At 37.9% G+C, this 20,467-nt stretch overlaps 1 protein-coding gene across 1 annotated transcript; it reads right to left on the bottom strand.

Annotated features, from left to right (window-relative positions):
- Positions 1-1,425: 1,425 nt before the first annotated feature.
- Positions 1,426-18,473, bottom strand: TRMT61B (tRNA methyltransferase 61B). Its single transcript, XM_044261839.1, has 7 exons — positions 17,750-18,473; positions 11,893-11,995; positions 8,730-8,920; positions 3,403-3,494; positions 2,722-2,948; positions 1,936-2,016; positions 1,426-1,852 (listed from the first exon to the last, which is right to left on the bottom strand). Exons 1-7 carry the CDS (start codon positions 18,458-18,460, stop codon positions 1,809-1,811), a joined length of 1,449 nt encoding a protein of 482 aa, XP_044117774.1. The 5' UTR covers positions 18,461-18,473; the 3' UTR covers positions 1,426-1,808.
- Between the last annotated feature and the right edge of the window lie 1,994 nt (positions 18,474-20,467).

Below are 20,467 nucleotides of genomic sequence, written 5' to 3'. Positions count from 1 at the left end.
TAGGAGTAGAAGGTACTTTTCTCTGCTCTTAACCCAGTCCCTTCTCCAAGTAGAACAACTACAGCTTGCATTCAAAACAATACATGAAGGACAGAATTTTATTACTGATTAAATAGAAGGGCAAAAGAAAGGGAGGTCTGTCCGTCCTTCCTTCCTTCCCTTCTCGTTTGACACAGGGAGAGAGAGGACAGGCAGGGGGTGCATGAGAGGGAGAAGCAGACTCCTCACTGAGCAGGGCTTGATCCCAGGACCCTGGGATAATGACCTGAGGCAAAGGCAGAAACTTAACCAACTATACCACTCAGGCACCCCAAAAGGGAAGTATTTGACAGAACTTAAAATGTACTTCAGAGCTTCTAGATATCTGGCAATGTAATGAAAACTATAAAGTCATTATTACTGTATGAGTGTTCATATAGTTACCATTAAGAAAATGACACCCTACGACTACTCTGCTTATGATTCAGTCAGTTCCTGAAATGCAACCAGAGTGATTTTTTTTTTCAAAACACAGATCTAAACATGTTACCCTTCACTTCACTAAATCATTCAGTGAGACTCTATTTTTCTTAACATGAATAAACTCCTTAAGAGGTCTACAAGATCCTGCATGGTCTGACCCCTACCTATTTTTTTGATCTCTTTCACTCAACCCCAGCATTGCTGGCTTTTTGTACTCATTTTCCGTTATAATTAACTTGTACTTACCATTCAGATTTCAGCTCAATTGTCACTTGCACAGGTAATTACTTAACCAGAGCAAAGTCCCTACAATATTACTCTGTACTTTTTTGGAGCATTTATAACAATTTTAGTTTTATATTTGTGTGATTATTTAATGTCTAGGTTTTTTTTTTTTTTGGACTATAGTCTAAAAAGTCAGAGCTTTTACATTAAAATTTTCCACATAATGAAAAACATGTAAAATATTATTTAGAATATATATATTATTTTAAATAGCTCCAGCCTAAGGGATAAACCCAGGAATAGCAACATTTATCCACCCAGGCACTACCCTTTAAAACCTATAAAACATCTATATTTAAACAATAACCTAACCACTCTTAAGTTTTTGTTTATCTGTAAAATATGGATAACCTTAAAGATGAACTACACATACTAAATGAAAAAATTTCATAAAGTTCTTAAAACAATGTAGGGCTCCTGGTAAATGCTAAATAACTGATATGAATAATAAACCCCTAATTAATTCTGATGTTTTTTCAAATGAGTTAAATTGAGAGATTTTTATCCTGAGAAGGATAAAAGAGATTCAAGAATTGTTACAACTTTCCTTATAATTTTTAAGATGGTTATATCATTATCAGTTTTCTTCCTATTACTTACTATAACCCAGATTTCTTTACTTTTTAAGATAGATAAGAGCCATTAAAATATGTACTTAAAATACACAGATACATAAAATTTATCTTAAAATGCATATTTTATTTTGGTAGCCAATGACCATCAATCAAAGAAAGAAAAGAAAACTAATGTTATGAAGAAAGACAAATCAATGGAGTGGTTTACAGGAAGTGAAGAATGAGATGGCTCATCTAAACCAACTTGGAATCATTAACTACAAAATGTCAAACTAACTACAAGACAAGTGTCAAAATGGGGACATTTAAACAGTTTTGAAATGTTACACATCTTCCTTTAGCTTTTGTTTTTCAAAATTATATGTAAAAGTTATACAAATAATAGTGATAGCTAATAATTCCAACTTATGAAAGTTGTGATTCACAATATAAAGTTCTATTTTGATACTTTTCCATCTTCAAATCACTTGCTGTCATCTGAGGTACTCAGTTATGTTGTGGTTTAAACTTCCTCAGCTTGACAAGAAAAGCTAATTTAAGGAGAGAAAAAAAGTAAGGTCATTACAAAATTAGAAGAAAACACCATTTAATATGGCTTGAAAACCTCACTCACCTGTATGACCAGTTTGCCAGTGTATAGGTCTTGCAATATAGGGAAATGATCCGTATGGAAAATCAGAATGTGATTCTTCTGCTGTAGAACAAAATATATATTACAAGCTATATAAAATATCTGAGAATTTGTTCATAAAATTGTTAAAATACAAATTACTGCCCCTTTTAAGTTTTTTCTCTCAGACATTTTTTTTTCAGCATTTGTTTTGGAGCTACTCTGCTAGTTATCTTACAGAAACAATTTGTCAAGGATTAAATGATAAACATACACGGTTTTATAACCAAATGGATAAGCTTATATATCATCAATCAATGGATATTTGAAAACTTGTTCATGGCCTATATAGTGTGTACACACAACAAAGACCTAAATTTAGCTCTTTGAGGAATTCCAGTAGCATCTTAGAAGTTGCTTTTTGGAATATTAGCTATTTGCATATCAGGTCCTATTAAATTCTTTCCCTTCGGTAATAATCACTGACCTAAATTTAAAATATCCTTTAATATATTTAAAGTATTTCATAAGCCAACCTCCTTGATACAAAAATATTAATACTGTAAGAAGTTCAATACTTCAAAGGTATCAGAGTTTTACATAAAAGGCAAAAAGAGTCATCATTCTGTCCCTTAGAGATTTTAATTTAACAGAATAAATACGTTTCAATTTCTCTACAGAAAAAGAACAAATCCCTGAGAAATAGTTTTATAATCATTGGTCAATACACTCAGAAACCTATTCTCCATTTATTATTACAAACATGTATGAAATAAAATTGAAGCTCACCAATGTCATCCTCTTGAAACATCTCACCTTCAATTCTGATTTTCTTTTGAGAATGTAATTGTAAATCTGTGTTGATTTTAGGTTCTATTTTTTGAGCTAAAGTTCCATTTTTCTGTTTTGCAAGGCAAACCAACCAATCTCTAACAATTACTTCACTTATCTTTTCACATGAGAGAGCAAGTTCACAGATGCGAATTCCATCTAAAAGTTCAATAACCTGTGTGATGCTTTTAGAAAAGTGAAAAAAAAGTACTTTAAATTTCTATTACAATAATAACTTGATACTTATTTTAAGTTCACTATACCTCTTAACCCAAATTTAAATGCTATTGTTAAACCAAGGGGGAAATATAAACATGCAAGTTAGAGCACAAACATGCAATTTCATAGAATACTAAGTAAAAAAATACAGAGACTATGATTTAACAGTATTGTTCACATTAAACTTTTAAAACTTTTTTTCTAAATTGTAAGAAATATGCATCTTATTTTACCATTCAGGTAAAGGGTAATTTAAACAGCAATATATATTAATTGGGACATACATCATTTCATAACAGTTTTACAAGATGACATATATACCTAATTCGGTTACAAAATGAACATTATAGTCAACTACTTGAGATAAAACAAAAGTGTGTTTAAAATCACAATACAAAGAAGAATATCCATATTACTCACTTTGCTAGATATACAGCACACACACCACCCTGTTTAAGATTTGGGTATAAAACAGGCAAAGCAACTTGAGGATTCAACATGTCCAAAGCTACCTGTCAGGGGGGAAAGCAAATCAGACTGAGTTTTGATTAAACAAAGTACAGGTCTTCTTTCTTACTGTGGTATATTGATACGCTTCTGGAAAGCAATTACCTAGTTAAAATCTTCATTTTTTTAAACTCTAATATTATTTGTTGCCATTTTGCTGCTCTCAAAAAGGCATCCTTATTATTATACAGTGTGTTATAGTACTTGACTACATGAAAATCATAATGGTGTGTCTTATACTTGGCAATATCAATAATACAGGAATCTTTCTTCAGCTATATCTAATATACATATATATATACAAATGTACATGTATATAACATGCTTTAGTTCAGCTTTTGGCAACAGAAATTCACATTATCTCAAATATGTATTTCTATGTTCAAAAGGAAAGTTATGAGTATTAATTTCAGAGATTCTAAAATGCAAGAATCCTGACCCTTAGTTCTTTATTTTTCATCCAACTGCAGAATACAGGGTTGTACTCATAAAAGATGCCAAATGAATACAATGAATAAATGAAACTTAAAAAACAAACTCATTTAAAACAAAAATAAATATGGTCAAAATAGGAAATCAAGTGGCTTTTATCGATGGATAACTCTAGAAAGCTAAGAGTAGTTGACACAACATATTCACTAAACTAGAAATTATTCCATTATTTATGTGTGTGGTTTTTTTTTAAGGTTTTGTTTATTTATTTATTTGACAGACAGAGATCACAAGTAGGCAGAGAGGCAGGTAGAGAGAGGAGGAAGCAGGCTCTCTGTCAAGCAGAGAGCCTGATGCGGGGCTCGATCCCAGGACTCTGGGATCATGACCTGAGCCGAAGGCCGAGGCTTTAACCCACTGAGCCACCCAGACGCCCCTAGGTGTTTTTTCAAATAGTATTAATGGGTCATCATTATTAATTCATTCACCAAATATTTATTGAGTACCTTCCATGTGCCAAGCATTTTGCTAAGTAGTAAGGATATAACAGGAGCTTATATTCTATTTCACTTCAAGGGAACATATATTCTAATAAAGGGACAGACATTAAATAAAAATCCAATAAATATGTAAGTCAGAGGATGATAAGTAACATGAAGAACTACAGAATTATAAAGCAGGATATGAAGGATAGAGAGTAATGGAAAGGAAGTGCTATTTTATACATAGGCTGGTCAGTGAAGAGACCTGAAGAAAATGATTAAGCTTACCCTATGGAAATTTAGGGGGGGGAGTATGCTCCAAATGGACAGAACAGCAAATACAAATGTTCTGAGGCTGTAGGATACTTGGAGAGTCTGAGAAGGCCACTGTCACTGCAGTGGAGACAAAAGGGGGAAAATGGTAAGAGATGAATTGTGAGTGTACAATTCAGTGGCATAAGTACATTCTGACTTATTTTTTAAATCTACACATAGAAAAGACCAGGAGAAGGCAAGGAAGGATGATGGTGACTTGCAATAGTAAAGAGCACTAGATGTGATAACCAGCGGGTATATATTTTGAAAAGATAGAGCCAATTAGAATTAGGATCGGTTGTTGGATACCAGAGAAAGAGAAGTCAGGATGAATCCAGTGTTTTTAGCCTAAGCCACTGAAAGAACATAGATGTCATTTTCTAATGAGGAAAATGGTGAAGACCATGGGAGGGGCAGGCTTGGCAGAAATAATCAAGAATTCAGGTTTGGGGGCGCCTGGGTGGCTCAGTGGGTTAAGCCGCTGCCTTCGGCTCAGGTCATGATCTCAGGGTCCTGGGATCGAGTCCCACATCGGGCTCTCTGCTCAGCAGGGAGCCTGCTTCCCTCTCTCTCTCTCTGCCTGCCTCTCCATCTACTTGTGATTTCTGTCAAATAAATAAATAAAATCTTAAAAAAAAAAAAAGAATTCAGGTTTGGACAGGAGTTTAAAATACCTATTAGATTTCAAGGAAAGATCTCAATGACTGAATCAAAGGTCTACAGGATAAACATAAATGGGCTTCTTCAGCTATAGTTCATGTTATTGACAAGGACCAAAAGTCACATAACCAAGAAACTTGCCAAAGCTCTTAAATACTCTGTTCTCCATTAATACTTCCATCCATCCAGTCACTCAAACGAGAAACTTGTTTGGAGTCATCATTTTCTTTACCTTGAATTCTCTTTTGAGAATCTGTGGGATTTTGTTGTTTCTGTTTGGATTAAAATTACTCAGGCCCACAAACCTACCTATTAAGTTTTTCTCAAATTTATCTTCTGCTAATGCCTTCTTAGATCAGGACCTCATTGTATCTTGTTGTAACATTACAGTAGGTCTCTACATAGACTCACAGCCTTATTCTTCCACCAGAATTACTCTAAAATGGAAGAATATACTTATCTTGATGAGTACTGAGCAATATATGGAATTGCTAAATCACTGTATTGTACACCTGATGAATTACTTTAAAATAGGAATCTGGACATTCTCCTCCCCCACTTGGGAACTCATCAGTAGTTCTCATTATTTATAAGAAAGTGTCTTGGGGCACCTGGGTGGCTCAGTTGGTTAAGCAGCTGCCTTCGGCTCAGGTCATGATCCCAAGGTCCTGGGATGCAGCCTTCCATCGGGCTCCCTACTCAGCAGGGAGTCTGCTTGTCCCTCTCCCTCTGCCTGCCTCTCTGCTTACTTGTGCTCTCTGTCAAATAAATAAAAATCTTAAAAAAAAAAAAAGAAGAAGAAAAGAAAATATCTCTATGCCCTAGCTTAATACACATACAAATGTTCTTCATTATGTAGCCCCTTAAGACTGCATTTGCAGCTTCATCTCATGATACTCAATTTCTACAGCCATGGTGTTCCATGCTTCAGAGTCTTTCCAGTAATTGTTTATATGTTTATTTTCTAACTGAAAGCTCCTTTAAATGTATAATTCACTTCTGTCTTAGCATAGTACATGGCACATAACAGGTCTTTAATGATTGTTGAATCAAGAAACAGTGGTTCCCTAATTCAGAAAATGAGGATAAACCCTGGTTAGATGAGTAAGGTACATTCTATTAAAGAGGTGATCTTTGATCTAAACTTTGAGGGGAAAATAGATTTTAAACAGGTAGAGAAAAGGAAAGAAATAATAATGATGAAAATCATAGCTAATATTTCCTTAATGCTTACTATACACCAGGTACTGTTCTATGTACTTTATATGAAGTATCTTATTTAATCCTTAACAACTCTATGAAATATGAACTATTATTATCATTCCTCTTTAATATGGGAGGGGACTGAGGCACAGAAAGATTAAGTAACTTATCTAAGATCATCTTGGCTTTTATGGGAGCCCAAGAGTAAACCAGACTGAATGGATGCCAAAACTTAGTTCCTCTTCTCTCCCTTTCTCTCCTCAGGTAATCACTGTCCTGTTTGCATAGTTTTAAATATTACATATGTGTGGCCATTCCATACATATTCTTTTTTTTTTTTAAAGATTTTATTTATTTATTTGACAGAGAGAGATCACAGTAGACAGAGAGGCAGGCAGAGAGAGAGAGAGGGAAGCAGACTCTCCGCTGAGCAGAGAGCCCGATGCGGGACTCGATCCCAGGACTCTGAGATCATGACCTGAGCTGAAGGCAGTGGTTTAACCCACTGAGCCACCCAGACGCCCCCCATACATATTCTTTTATAATGCCTTTTTTCACTAAGCACCATGTCTTTGAGATATACTGGTTTAGGTATAGTACATTTATTTCACTATGTTAAATAACACTATTTTTAAAGTATTCCATTTGTCCATTCATTCTTCTGATGGCTAGGCTTTTTAAATTTTGTTTAAAATATTTTATTAGGGGCGCCTGGGTGGCTCAGCGGGTTAAAGGCTCTGCCTTCGGCCCAGGTCATGATCCCAGGGTCCTGGGATCGAGCCCCGCATTGGGCTCTCTGCTCAGTGCAGAGCCTGCTTCTCTCTCTCTCTCTCTGCCAGCCTCTCTGCCTACTTGTGTTCTCTGTCAAATAAATAAAATATTTTATTAGCCATTTTTTCTCCTTTTGTTCTCTGTCTTTGTGGTTTAACACCTTATTTGTTCAATTTACCATCATTTTGGATGGTAGGAGTATGACTCCTCCCCCTCTAATTTCTCATACTGGCAATCATCTGACATTATTACTCAAGGCAGTCCATCATATAAATCTGGTAAGGAATATTCTTTTAGATCAGGGATGGTTCAACAGGTTTCTACAAAGCTTCAATGGTATCATTAAAATCCTTTGTGTGTTTCATGATCATCAAGCAAACTTCTGATGACAATTAACCTTCCAGATAACTATAACATTCTGAAGATGATCTATGTAAAGAAATTACTTTTTTTCTGGCCCTTACTGAGCTGTAATATGCAAGCCAAACAAGGATGAGGAAAAAGAACTGTGGTCTTTGTATCCAGGAATCTTGAGTCACCAAAACTATAGGAGCCAGTCCTGATCAAAAAAAGATCTCTTTGAACTTCATTTTTCAACTAGTTTCCCCATAAATGTCCTAAAGAAATCCTACTTTCCAACAGCCAATTAAAAAAAAGCATAGACAACCTAGATCTCAGTCTGTAGTGCTCTGAAATGATAATGGAATCATCAAGGATAAGGCAATTTACATTAGAATTCTGAGCCTCTGAAGCCAACTAAATACCTCCATGTCCCACATCACTACCATCACTGGTCAGCCTAAAATATTCCCTCATCATCTATCCTTTTATCTTCATACTACTCTATTTCTTCTCCCTAACTCAACCTCTCTCTGTTCCTCCTCCTCACAAATCTATCCACTCCACCTTCTGGAGCTATGCTCATAATGCATGCCTCCAACCTCAGTATCTTTAATGAACACTCATCTACATCCTCATGTTAACTGTCTGAAGATGCCTCTTGCCTGTTCCCCCACAAATGAGGACTATTTATTCCCTCAAATCTCATAACATGAGGTCAGGTACTGGGATATGCTCCCAAAGCTGCTCCTAAATTATTATTCCTTTATCCTAGAAATGCTGTGGTTCATGATGCTCAACTACTCCTCTTACTATCTGGTCATTACTCCACATTTATTAACAGCTTTGGCACCTGATTCAGCATATCTCTCTGCTCTAAATTGTACCATAATATTAAAGGAAAATATTCCTCCTACTCCTAGAGACAGAAATGGGGCAAATAATAAAGGAAGAGCATTCGCCACACAAAAGAAGTGTGATCCTTGTTTTCTACATGGTCAGTATTAAATATCATAGGACCCACTTTAGAAAACTTACCGCATCAAATGTTAAAGTTTTTATGTCTTCAGTTGCTCCTGAAATATCCTTATGAACAAAATTCACATTGTCTGGCCACTCATCTACATGACTCATTTTCCATGAATCACACCAGTTTTTATAATTCCTCTTAGCCAATTCATGGTGGTCTTTTCGTGCTTCAAAACTTATGACTCGTCCTTGTGATCCAACTTAATTTAAAAAAAGAATTTATGATATTTCACTGTATTGTATCATTTCATAAAAGAACATAAAAATATTCTGCAAAGGTATTACATTGATGTGAAAAAATAATTCAAATAGTTCAAGGTTAGAAAACTATCCTATCCCAGATCCTTAATCAATTTTCCTCTTCAGAGGAACCATATTACCAGGTATTTACTCTTCGCAAGATACCTAGTGCCAGTGACTTTCCCTGTTTTTAACACACATTGAAACATACATGCATTGTATATACTGTCCTATACTCCTTCCTACTTACCAGTGTTATTTCAGTGATTAATAATCTACTCCATTCCTTTTTTTTTTTTTATATGTTTTTTTTTTAAAGATTTTATTTATTTATTTGAGAGAGAGAGAGACAGTGAGAGAGAGCACGAGCGAGGAGAAGGTCAGAGAGCGAAGCAGACTCCCCATAGAGCTGGGAGCCCGATGCGGGACTCGATCCCGGGACTCCAGGATCACGCCCTGAGCCGAAGGCAGTCGTCCAACCAACTGAGCCACCCAGGCGTCCCTACTCCATTCCTTTTAAGAGCTATTATGTTCCATTGTATGGCTATACCATAGTTTATTTAACTGGTCATCTACTGATGAACATTCAGCTTGTTTCTAGTCTTATGCTACTAACAAACAATATTGCAATGAAAATTGTTGCCTACACCTTTGTATCCATGAAAAGACAAAGTCGTCAAAATGAAATAACAAGCTCAAGAGGTATGTGACTTTTTTTATTTTGAAATTGCCAAATTATCCTCCAAAAAAAAAAAACCAATTTATATTCTACAAACAATGTAGTAAAGTGCCTATTTCTCCATACTTTCTCCAACAAAGACTTTTCAAACTTTTAACCTGTGTCAATCTAAAAACTGAATATAGTTTTATCATTGTAGTTGTAATTTATGTTTCTTTTGTTGTGGATGAAACCCTAAATCCTAGCCCTAATCCTAACCCTTACCTATGTTACAGATCACTACACTTCTATCTTTAGGGTAAATTCCTAGTAGTGCAATTGCTGGGTTGTAGAGTAGCTCTATTTTCATTTCTTTTGTTATGGATGTTAATATGGATGTTAGGCATTTCATATATTCAAAAGATATTTGTACTTTTGTGTGTGTCTGAAGAACTTTTAAACTGTTTGGCATAGTAATAGTTTCTGCAGAAGACTATGCATTTTAATTAAAGGCGATTAATTTCCCACCCACCTCTGTTTGAGGTTATTTGATATCATTCAGAAGTTGTCCTAGATCAGTAAGTCTACAGTTTACTAATGAAAAATTTAAATTCTAGAATATATTTTGAAATATAACTCCAGCTGCAATTCATCATGTTCTGAAGGGACAGAATTTAATGTTAACAATAGCATACACTAAATAATTGGAAAAGAAAATTATGGAGGAAAAAAATCCATTGCAAAGGTAAATAGCAATAATTTTTTGATCGCTCATAGTTTGGGATTATTCATGCCATGACACTCTGACACTATAAATATTAGAAATATGGGCACTCCTGCTCTCTCACAGATTTTTATAAATGGATTTATTAAATTATATATAATATATAATTTAATATATATATATTATATATATAATTTATAAAATTATAAAATGTCAAATGCATTTAGAATTCAGTTACTGATTGCGAAGAAATGACTGCCTTTAACTATGTACAGAAAAGAATAAAAAAAGATTTGAGGAGGTCAGAATGAGTTTCCTGACCTAGAATAAACTGGATTATGATTGTATGTTATGCCATTAGGTGAAAGAGCAAAAAGTTTAATTCAGTATATTTCCATCGGTATTCTTTATACAAGCTACCCACATGCACCTATGACAGCTCTAACAAAGTTTATTATTTAAAAAAGAATGCATTAAAGAGAACATGAATGGTTTAAAAAAAAAAATCTACCCACAGAGAGTGCGGTCACTGCTCAGCGGTCCGTCACTAACCGAGGAAGAACAACTGCACCAGCAGCCAGAGCAGCCAAAGCAGTCCTGACACTCAGAGAAATTAAACAGTCAATGGGAGCAATAATCAATTAGATATTTATGTTTACTGTATACCTCTTGATTTTTGATAAGGTGCTGCCCTCAAGCAATACATTTAAAAAACTGACAATTTTTAGAGACTTTGCAGCTGAGCACCCTCTACATTTTATATTCTCTCCTAATGAATCTTCATCTGGAATTGTTATTAACAAAAACATGTACACATATGGACCAAAAGACAAATACAAGAATGTTTAGAGCAGCACTATTCATAATATTCAACTGAAACGCCCATCGACAGAATGGAAAAGCTATGATATGTTCATAAAATGGAGTAGCTACACAGCCACTAAAAGGGAAGAACTCCCGCTACACGCAATGGCTAAATCTCACAAACAGAATGTTGAAAGGAGCCACATTCAGGGAGTACATACTGTCCGATTCTTTTTATACAAGGTTCAAAGCAAGCAAAACTCATCAATGATGGTAAAAGGCAGAACAGTGGTTATCTTTAGGGAGAATCGATTATGACTAAGGAGACATGAGAACATTTCTGTGATGCAGCAGCAGTCCGTGTCTTGATCTGGGTGATAACTACTTGAGTATGGTTATTAATATTAAAAATTCTTTGAGGTCTACACACTTAGGATCTGTGCATGATAGCTATGTTATGTCCCAGTAAAAAGTTCAGTTAAAAAAAAAAGATGCCTTAAAACATATGGAGAGCACAAGAGAAAGCACAGAAAATGGAAAGAGGGTTAGAGAGAAAATGACTAGAAGAAATGTACAAGGTGGAAAGAAAAACAGTTGCCGGCATTTGGTTTCAAGGAGAATGCTCTCCATCACAGTTATGTGAATATTTTCTAAGACATCTTTATCCACTTAATTTTCTGTTATTATGAAAGACTGAATGTTTTCTTTGCCCATCTAAATTCAGCTCATTTCTCTCGGTCTCTTACCTGCTTTGGATAAAAATAAGCTCATTCCACCAGAGCCTGAGCCAGCTTCCAAAACAGTATCCCCTGGGTGGATATCCATCATCAACAGTATCATACTCATATCCTATGATTGAAACATAGTATGGTTGACTCAGTGTCCAATAAATATGTACTAAGCACAGACTCTTATCAAACACTATGTTAGACCTGGAAAAGAAAGGAGTTGAAAAATAGTATTAAAATCTGGCCCAGCCTACCCAAGAGTTGATATTTTACTTGACGAAATAAGAGATTCAGCAATCAGCAAATAAAGCAGCACTTCAGCATAATACCAAAATTATAGACAGTAAGTAGTAATAGAAGCCCAGAGAATAGTGTTATCAGCAGAAGGCCCTCGCTTAAAGACACAGAGAATTTAAGGAAACAATCACGAAGTAGAAGTGGTATTAAAGAAAACAGAGGTAGAATAAACACAGTTTCCTCATCTCAGAAGAAGAGAAAAGGAGAGAACTGAATGCCAGGCTAAAGCACTTGAACTTGACTTAGTCAGTAACTGGGGCATGTCACCAAGGTAATATGCATGGCATTTTATGAAGATTAATCTGACAGGGAAATGCAGGATATACTAGAGAAGAGAAAAATTAGACCCAGTAAGACCAGTTAGGAAGTATTACATAATCTCTGTATGAAAGAAAATGAACTTCTCATTTAGCATTAGAATACCAGTGATAGATAGGACCTATTTCACAAACACTATAATTGAATTGTTAACAGGAGTATCAGGGATAATAATAATAAGGGCTATTTATTGAAACTTTACCATGTGCCAGGCTTCTTTAAGAATACAAATTGCTTTCAGGACGCCTGGGTGGCTCAGAGGGTTAAAGCCTCTGCCTTCAGCTCAGGTCATGATCCCAGGGTCCTGGGATGGAGCCTCTGCTCAGCAGGGAGCCTGCTTCCTCCTCCCGCTCTCTCTGCCTGCCTCTGCCTATTTGTGATCTCTGTCTGTCAAATAAATAAATAAAATCTTTAAAAAAAAAAAAAAAGAATACAAATTGCTTTCGGGGCACCTGGGTGGCTCAGTGGGTTAAGCCACTGCCTCTGGCTCAGGTCATGATCTCGAGGTCCTGCGATCAAGTCCCGCATCGGGCTCTCTGCTCAGCAGGGAGCCTGCTTCCCTCTCTCTCTCTCTCTGCCTGCCTGTCTACTATGATCTTTCTCTGTCAAATAAATAAATAAAAACTTAAAAAAAAAAAAAGAATACAAATTGCTTTCATAAACTTATTTAATCAGGACAATAATTTGAGAAAACTATCATCATCCCCATTACAAAGACAAATCAAAGATGTTAAGTAATTTTCCCAAAGTCACACAGCCAGGAATTATCTGGACAAGTCAGGAGTAAAACGGATATTGAACTCACAGAGACCACGCTGTTGATCATTAACACTATACCACTTGTTATACAGAAAATTTTAAACATTAGCATGTATTTCAACACTACCCCATCTGAACCTTTGAAAATTGCTAATAAATAAGCAGCACATCTGGTAAGCTTTTACTAGCTTTTCCTTCTCTAGGAAAAGCTGCTGTGAAAATTCTTAAAGAGAAGATTTCTAGGATCCTGTCAAGTCATAAAACATTGTATATTAAATATAGGTTTGGTTGCATAAGAAAATGTTCAACAGGTAAAGTTGTCTATTAAAAGCCAAAATGTATTTTCTGAAATGCAGGGCTAAGGCTTGGGCCAAATGATACACAGACACGTAATTTTTAAGATGTATTAGTCCAAAAGTTTCATTCACAAATGCTGAGTTTTTCAGACATACATAATCTCTCCCACATACAAGGGTAGAGTGGGGAGGGAGTACAATTTCACACAGAAGTAGGAGCAGCTTGAGTAGTCTTAACAGTGGAATATCCTGCAGAAGGCGATTCTATTTTCCCGGATCACATAAAATAAAGAAACCAACTATTATGAAATAAAAACTTAAGCACACTTTAGTTTTTGCTTCCTGCTATTCAGGTTACATGGTATCAATGGGATGAGTTTTCTAGACTGGATTTCACTATATATATTCTAGCAATTTCAGTTCAAAACTTGGGGAGGGGAGACGTTAGCATTTAATCATTTCCCTACCTTTTCCCAAAAGGGATTTAAAGCTATTGGGAGAGTCCTCCAGGGTTACAAACTATCATTCTACTATTGAGTTTTCTGCATTTTTAAAAAATTTTATTAACATATAATGTATTATTTGCCTCAGGGGTACAGGTCTGTGAATCATCAGTCTTACACAATTCACAGCACTCACCATAGCACAGACCCTCCCAATGTCCGTCACCCAACCACCCTATCCCCCCCCCCACTACACCTCCCAGCAACCCTCTTAATCCTGAGATTGAGTCTCCTGTGGTTTTTCTCCCTCCCTGGTCCCATCTTGTTTCGTTTTTTTCCCTCCCTTCTCCCCATAACCCCTCACCCTGCCTCTCAAACTCCTCATATCAGAGAGATGATATGGTAATTGTCTTTCTCTGACTTATTTCGCTTAGCATAAACCCTCCAGTTCCATGTTGTTGCAAATGGCAAGATTTCATTTTTTGATGGCTGCATAGTATTCCATTATATATGCATATATATACACATATACGTATGTATATATATATATACACACATACACAAACACACACACACACACATCTTCTTTATCCATTCATCTGGTGATGGACATCTAGTTTGGCTACTGTGGACATTGCTGCTATAAACATTCGGGTATAGGTGCCCCTTCGGATCACTACACTTGTATCTTTAGGGTAAATACCCAGTGTGCGATCGCTGGGTTGTAGGGTAGCTCTATTTTCTACTTTTTAAGGAATCTCCATGCTGTTTTCCAGAGTGGACTTCAGGTAACAACAACCCTTTCAAACTTCCATTCTTTCCTCAACATGAATTCCAATCTCTTTCCTGATTAATTCAGTAATATAAATCTAACCCTCAGCCGAAAGATTTAGTAAGTAGGCTGCACTTAGGCTTCATTAAGTCGCAACAATTTCTACTCTCCCATTGTTCTTCTGTAAGTGCCACAATCATGCATATCAACAGAAAATATTAATTTTAAAAATTTGGGGAGTGGGAGCGTCTGGGTGCTTCCATCAGGTAACTGTCTTGACTCTTGGTTTCCCACCCAGGTCATGATCTCAGATTCCTGAGATCAACCCCATGTCAGGGTCTGGATTCAGCACTGCGTCTACTTGAGATTTTCTCCCTCTTTCTCTGCCCTTCCCACATGTGCACACTCTCTCTCAAATTAAATAAATAAGTATTTTAAAATTTAAAAAAATAAAAAATAAAATTTGGGGAATGTTTCCATTTATATTTCTACTCCAAACTTAAAAAGTGCTTGATACTGCCAATGTGAAATGTTGACATTTCACAAGTATCTGTTAGGAAGTTTACTTGAAATCACTCCCACAAAAAATAAATAAATAAATAACTCCACAGACCTACTTTTACTATTAAGACAAAGCTATGTAATTCTAACACAGAGACCAGCTTTCAAGTCAATTGAGGTACTCTCTCTCTTTTTTTAAAAGATTGATTTATTTGACACAGAGAGAGAGACATCACAAGAAGGCAGAGAGGCAGGCAGAGAGAGGGGGAAGCAGGCTCCCCACTTAGCAGAAAGTCCGATGCCAGGCTCGATCCCAGAACCCTGGGATCATGACCTGAGCCGAAGGCAGAGGCTTGAACCCACTGAGTCATGCAAGCACCCCTATGAGGTACTCTCTTAAAAAGCATTTCAAATTTGTAAAGGTTGAAGTCAAATTTCCTGTAGCCACCACTTGGGAAATAAAAAGAGAAGTCAACACCTAGAATATCCAGTATTTAAAGTCCTGTGTAAAGGGGGTACATGGGTGGTCAGTTAAGCATCTACCTTCAGCTCAGGTGGAGCCCCCCGCATCAGGCTCCTTGCTCAGCGGGGAGCCTGCTTCTCCCTCTCCTCTCCACTTGTGCTCTCTCAAAGAAATAAAATCTTTAAAATAAGTAAATACATACATACATACATAAATTCCTCCTTAGAATGGAGCACTGTGACTTTTATCTGTAACAAATGGAAAGGCAGAAAGTGCACTAAAGAGTCATCTTTATAACTTTATAAAATACAACTATTCTCTCAGTTTTGTCTAGTGAGAAGGAAAAAAGATGTGGGGAAGCAAGATGAAATTACGAAAGTCTTTTTTTTTTTTTTTTTTTGTAGCTAGATTGAACGGTCAGAAGAGGAAAAAGAAATTAAGAAATAAGAAAAAGTTTCTGTCAAGAGTTTATGGTACCTCCCTGGCCTAAAGCCTCAAAAGGTTTTCTTAGTCTCTTGGTAGATCTTTTAAAACATAAATTGGAGGGGCACCTGGGTGGCTCAGTGGGTTAAAGCCTCTGCCTTCGGCTCAGGTCATGATCCCAGGGTCCTGGGATCTGCTCAGCAGGGAGCCTGCTTCCCCCTCTCTGCCTGCCTCTCTGCCTCCTTGTGATCTCTGTCAAATAAACAAATAAAAATCTTTAAAAAAAATAAATTGGATTCCTACTTAGAACATTCCAGTGGTAGCCAATGCACATGGAATAACCACATGTCATACCACTCTCCCCCTCACCTAACTCACTCAAGCCATTATAGCATCTCCACACTACTCTTCCCTTTGTGAGAACCCTGGGCTCCAAGATCTTTGCATGGCTGGGTTCTCCTTATATTAGGTTTCTTATCATACCTCTTTTGAGACCTTCTCTAACCATCTGACATAAAGTATTCTCTTCCCCCAGGTCACCCAGCATGTCATTGTTAATCTATTTGTCTTCATGGCACTTAGCACTACGTGAAATTATCTCATCCTTTCATTTACTTGTGTGTTCTCTGTCACCCCTTCTAGGATGTAACATCCAGGTTGAGAGCAAGGACTGGGGCTCATCACCATACCTCCCCTATAATAGTACCCTGATTATAGAAAATAGGTAATTATTTGCTGAATACATGATGAATGACTCTTCATCTGGGGATAGGAATTGTTACAAAGGAATATTCTTCCCAAGGACTGTGACTGTGATTAAAAAACTGAAATAAGCCTAGCAATGGATGATTCATATGAAGTTGTAACAAGAAACTACGCAGTTAATTTATTATACAGAATATTTCTTGTATGTTCAGTGTTTAATGTTAGCTGTTTTAATAGAAAACTATTTTTTCCCTAAAGCGAAAAGCACAGTAACATATCTACCATTGATGAAACATACACCTAGTAACATGATTTAATTAAATGATGATTAAAATATTTCCATAATCGGGGGTGCTTGGGTGGCTCAGTGGGTTAAAGCCTCTGCCTTCGGCTCAGGTCATGGTCCCAGGGGTCCTGGCATTCAGCCCCACATTGGGCTCTCTGCTCAGCAGGGAGCCTGCTTCCTCCTCTTTCTTTCTCTGCCTGCCTCTCTGCCTGCTTGTGATCTCTTTCTGTCAAATAAATAAATAAATTCTTTAAAAAAATTTTTTTTTAAAATTTCCATAATGGTACCAAAGGGTTGAACATTCTCGAATCCTGAACTTGCAAACTTAAGGGTTATGGGGGACAAACATAAGTGCCTGATTAGCTCACATAACTCTATACATTAGGTCAATATTCTTTTCACTCTACAGATGAGAGAGTCAACACTCCCAGAATAAAAGTAAAAGGTGGCTGTTTCCTCCTAACATTCGCAATCATAACATATGTAAGTCCCATCCATTGTTGTTTTTTTTTAATCTGAGAATAAAAACTTTAAATGTTCTGAAATGTGCTTATCAGGACTGTAGCTGGGCTCTTTCTGGAACCAACACGCACCTAACTCCCACCGCATTACCTTAGGATACGTTATGGCAGGCCCTCTTTTCATCAGTAATACATAGTCTTCCAGTGCCGGCCTCCTCAGCATGAGCTGCTTACCAGAAGTCGTCGTCAGTATCTGGCCGGGAAACTTTCCCACGATCTCGCTGAATGGGACTCTCCCCCAGCTACTATTTAAGTGTCCGGCGTTACTCAACCTAAATAACTTTTTAAATTGGGTTTCTCTCTTCCCAGTCTCAGCTAAGATCAGCTCCCCAGCGCGAAAGGACCCCTCCCTGGAAGCTGGGCAGGAAGAGGAGCCGGGAAACTCTTCTACCCCAGTCACGGACTGGGCCATGGAGGCGGGCGAGGGACCCTCGGAACCCTGGTGGACGGGACCGGGCTGGCCCTGGTGTCCGCTCGAGTCTTCGCGCTCTCGAGAGGGTGACTCCTCTTGAGGCGTCGGCTGTCTGAGGACCTCCAGTGAGGAAAGACATCTGATCCCAGTGCCTCGGACGCGCAGAGGGAGAGATGGAGGCTCTGTGTTGGGGGCTTTCCTCCGTGACGCTTCGCGCCGTCCCTCTCCGTCTCGTGCGTCTCTAGGACAGGATTCGCAACACAGTGATCGGGCTGTCTCCAAGAGCTCTCGCTCAAGGCCCCGCAGGAACGGAGAAGCTCCGAGCCCTAGACACCTCCTGGGGCGCCGAAGCCCGAGGACGACCAGACCTCGCCTGCCGGCTGACAGCATGGTGTCCGGCGCAGGCGCCGTCGCACACAAGTGGCGTACCGCGCTGGACGCACTGACGCAGCCGTCAGGGTATCCACCGCTTTTTCGCCGGAAGAGCTCCGCAAACTGCGCATGCGTCCAGGGGGCGGGGTAGTCCTAATGTGGGGCGGGGCGCAAGAGCGGCGGGTGTCGCTGAGTAACTGTCCCAGGTGCGAGTCACACTCTGGGGCAGGAGCACATTTTCCTCTTCGGAATGCGGGCAGAGTAAACAGTTGGCCGCTGACACATCCCCACCAGCCTCACGCTGTGGACAGGAGGCTTAAGAGAGACAAAGCCTGTCAAAGTGCTGTGTAAACGGAAGTCCTGGACCAGGGTCGACTCGCCGGTCATCAGAAAGAGGAACGTGACACGATCACCTCAAGATGTAGGAGTTAAAAAGCCCAGAGATGCGTTGGACTGTCGCCTTTTGGAAGGGCCACCCGCTGATCCCCGTTCCTTTCCAACTGACTGCGAAGTTCTTTCCCCGCCAGCCTTAGCAAGTCCCTTCAATTGGACTCTGCTTGCCTGCCCCAGGCTTAGGGAGTCGAGGACGGCCGACTGAAGTTACTCACTGGGTTCTTATTTAGCAGAACTGTTTTCTGATAATTAAAATATAACAGTTAATTCTTTTACTACCCCTAAAACTCAACAGGATCTTCTTTAAGGGGGGAAAAGCCGTTGCTAAAACAGGGTTGTAGGGCAGAAGGGTATAGCTAAATTTAATCCCCTCAAGATTCATGCATTGAATTCATGCATGAATACACTCAGAATGTGACTGTATTGGGGAATAGGGTTAAAGAGGTAATTAAGTTAAAGTGAAGTCTTTAATGTGGGACCTAATTCACTATGATTGGTGTCCCTATAAGAAAAGGGGATTAGAACACAGTCATGCTCGGAAGATCGGCTAAAGACAGGCAGCAGATGTCCATCTACAAATCGAGACAGGCCTCAGAAGAAACCAAACCTGCAGACAACTTGATTTTGGACTTAACATGCTCCAAAACTGTGAGAAAATTAATTTGTTGTGTAAGAAAAAAAAAAGGGGGGTTATCTGCATTTTCTCTTTTTTTTAATGAATCTGTTTAAAAATCATTTATTCCAGGGATGCTTGGGTGGCTCAGTCGGTGAAGCACCTGACTGTTGCTTTCAGTTTAGGTCCTGATCTCAGGGTCTTGGGATTGAGCCCCTTATCAGTCTCCCTCTCCTCCCCTTCCCTCTCTTTCTGCTCTTCCCCTGCTATCTCTCTCTCTATGTATATACAAAAAAATAAATAAATACAATATATATATTTTTAAAATCACTTATTCCAGGTTTTGGTAGCCCAACCCAAAAGAGTTAAACAAAAACAAATTGATTTAATCCTAAAAATAAAACAAAACCAGAAAAAGTTATCTTTAGAGTCCAAAGTCTAATTTGACATTAAATATCACTAACCTGTTTAATAATAATTCACTTGGCAAAAGTTTATTGAGGGTTTGACAATACCAAGCACGATAGATACTTACACTTCATTTAAATTTATAACAACCCTGTGGTAGAAGTAAGTATTCCTGCTTCATGCATAAGAAAACTGACCCAGGGAGATTAAATGATTTTGGCAACCGCCCCTAGCTGACAAACAGCATGACGGGGTTTCTGATCTAGGTCAGTCTGTTCCAGCAGCCCATGCTCTTTGTACTACAACACCCCCTCCCAAAGGCCGGTTGACAGTACAACTGAATTTAGAGTTAAAGTCAAAATATGCTCAAAGGGCTATGGGCTCAGTTTAAATTTAATAAAATAAGTTTTGTTATCACTTTTGAAGACACAAATTAGTACTTTCTAATGTGCTCTCTAAAACATCAGTCACCACAAAAATCCATTATCAGGGTTTCTCTCTTTTCAGTTTTAAAAATGAATAAAGAAACTGTTCTTGCCTCCACTCCACCTGTAGGTCTCATTTCTGGTTTGGATTTTTTTAAAGAAAGTTTTTATGACCAATCTTTATTT

Source organism: Neovison vison, chromosome 8 (assembly GCF_020171115.1).
Source record: "Neovison vison isolate M4711 chromosome 8, ASM_NN_V1, whole genome shotgun sequence".
In the NCBI taxonomy this organism is placed as follows: Eukaryota; Metazoa; Chordata; class Mammalia; order Carnivora; family Mustelidae; genus Neogale; species Neogale vison.
This window is presented reverse-complemented; position numbering and strand designations above follow the sequence as displayed.

What these genes read in the sequence shown, in the direction of transcription:
- TRMT61B (XM_044261839.1), bottom strand. Translation starts at nt 18,460, where the DNA reads ATGCTGTCAGCCGGCAGGCGAGGTCTGGTCGTCCTCGGGCTTCGGCGC. An exon ending in CTTATTTTTATCCAAAGCAG is followed by an intron (nt 8,921 to 11,892) that starts GTAAGAGACCGA and finishes TTTTAAATTAAG; the next exon opens with TTGGATCACAAGGACGAGTC. An exon ending in AAACTTTAACATTTGATGCG is followed by an intron (nt 3,495 to 8,729) that starts GTAAGTTTTCTA and finishes CCCCCCTGACAG; the next exon opens with GTAGCTTTGGACATGTTGAA.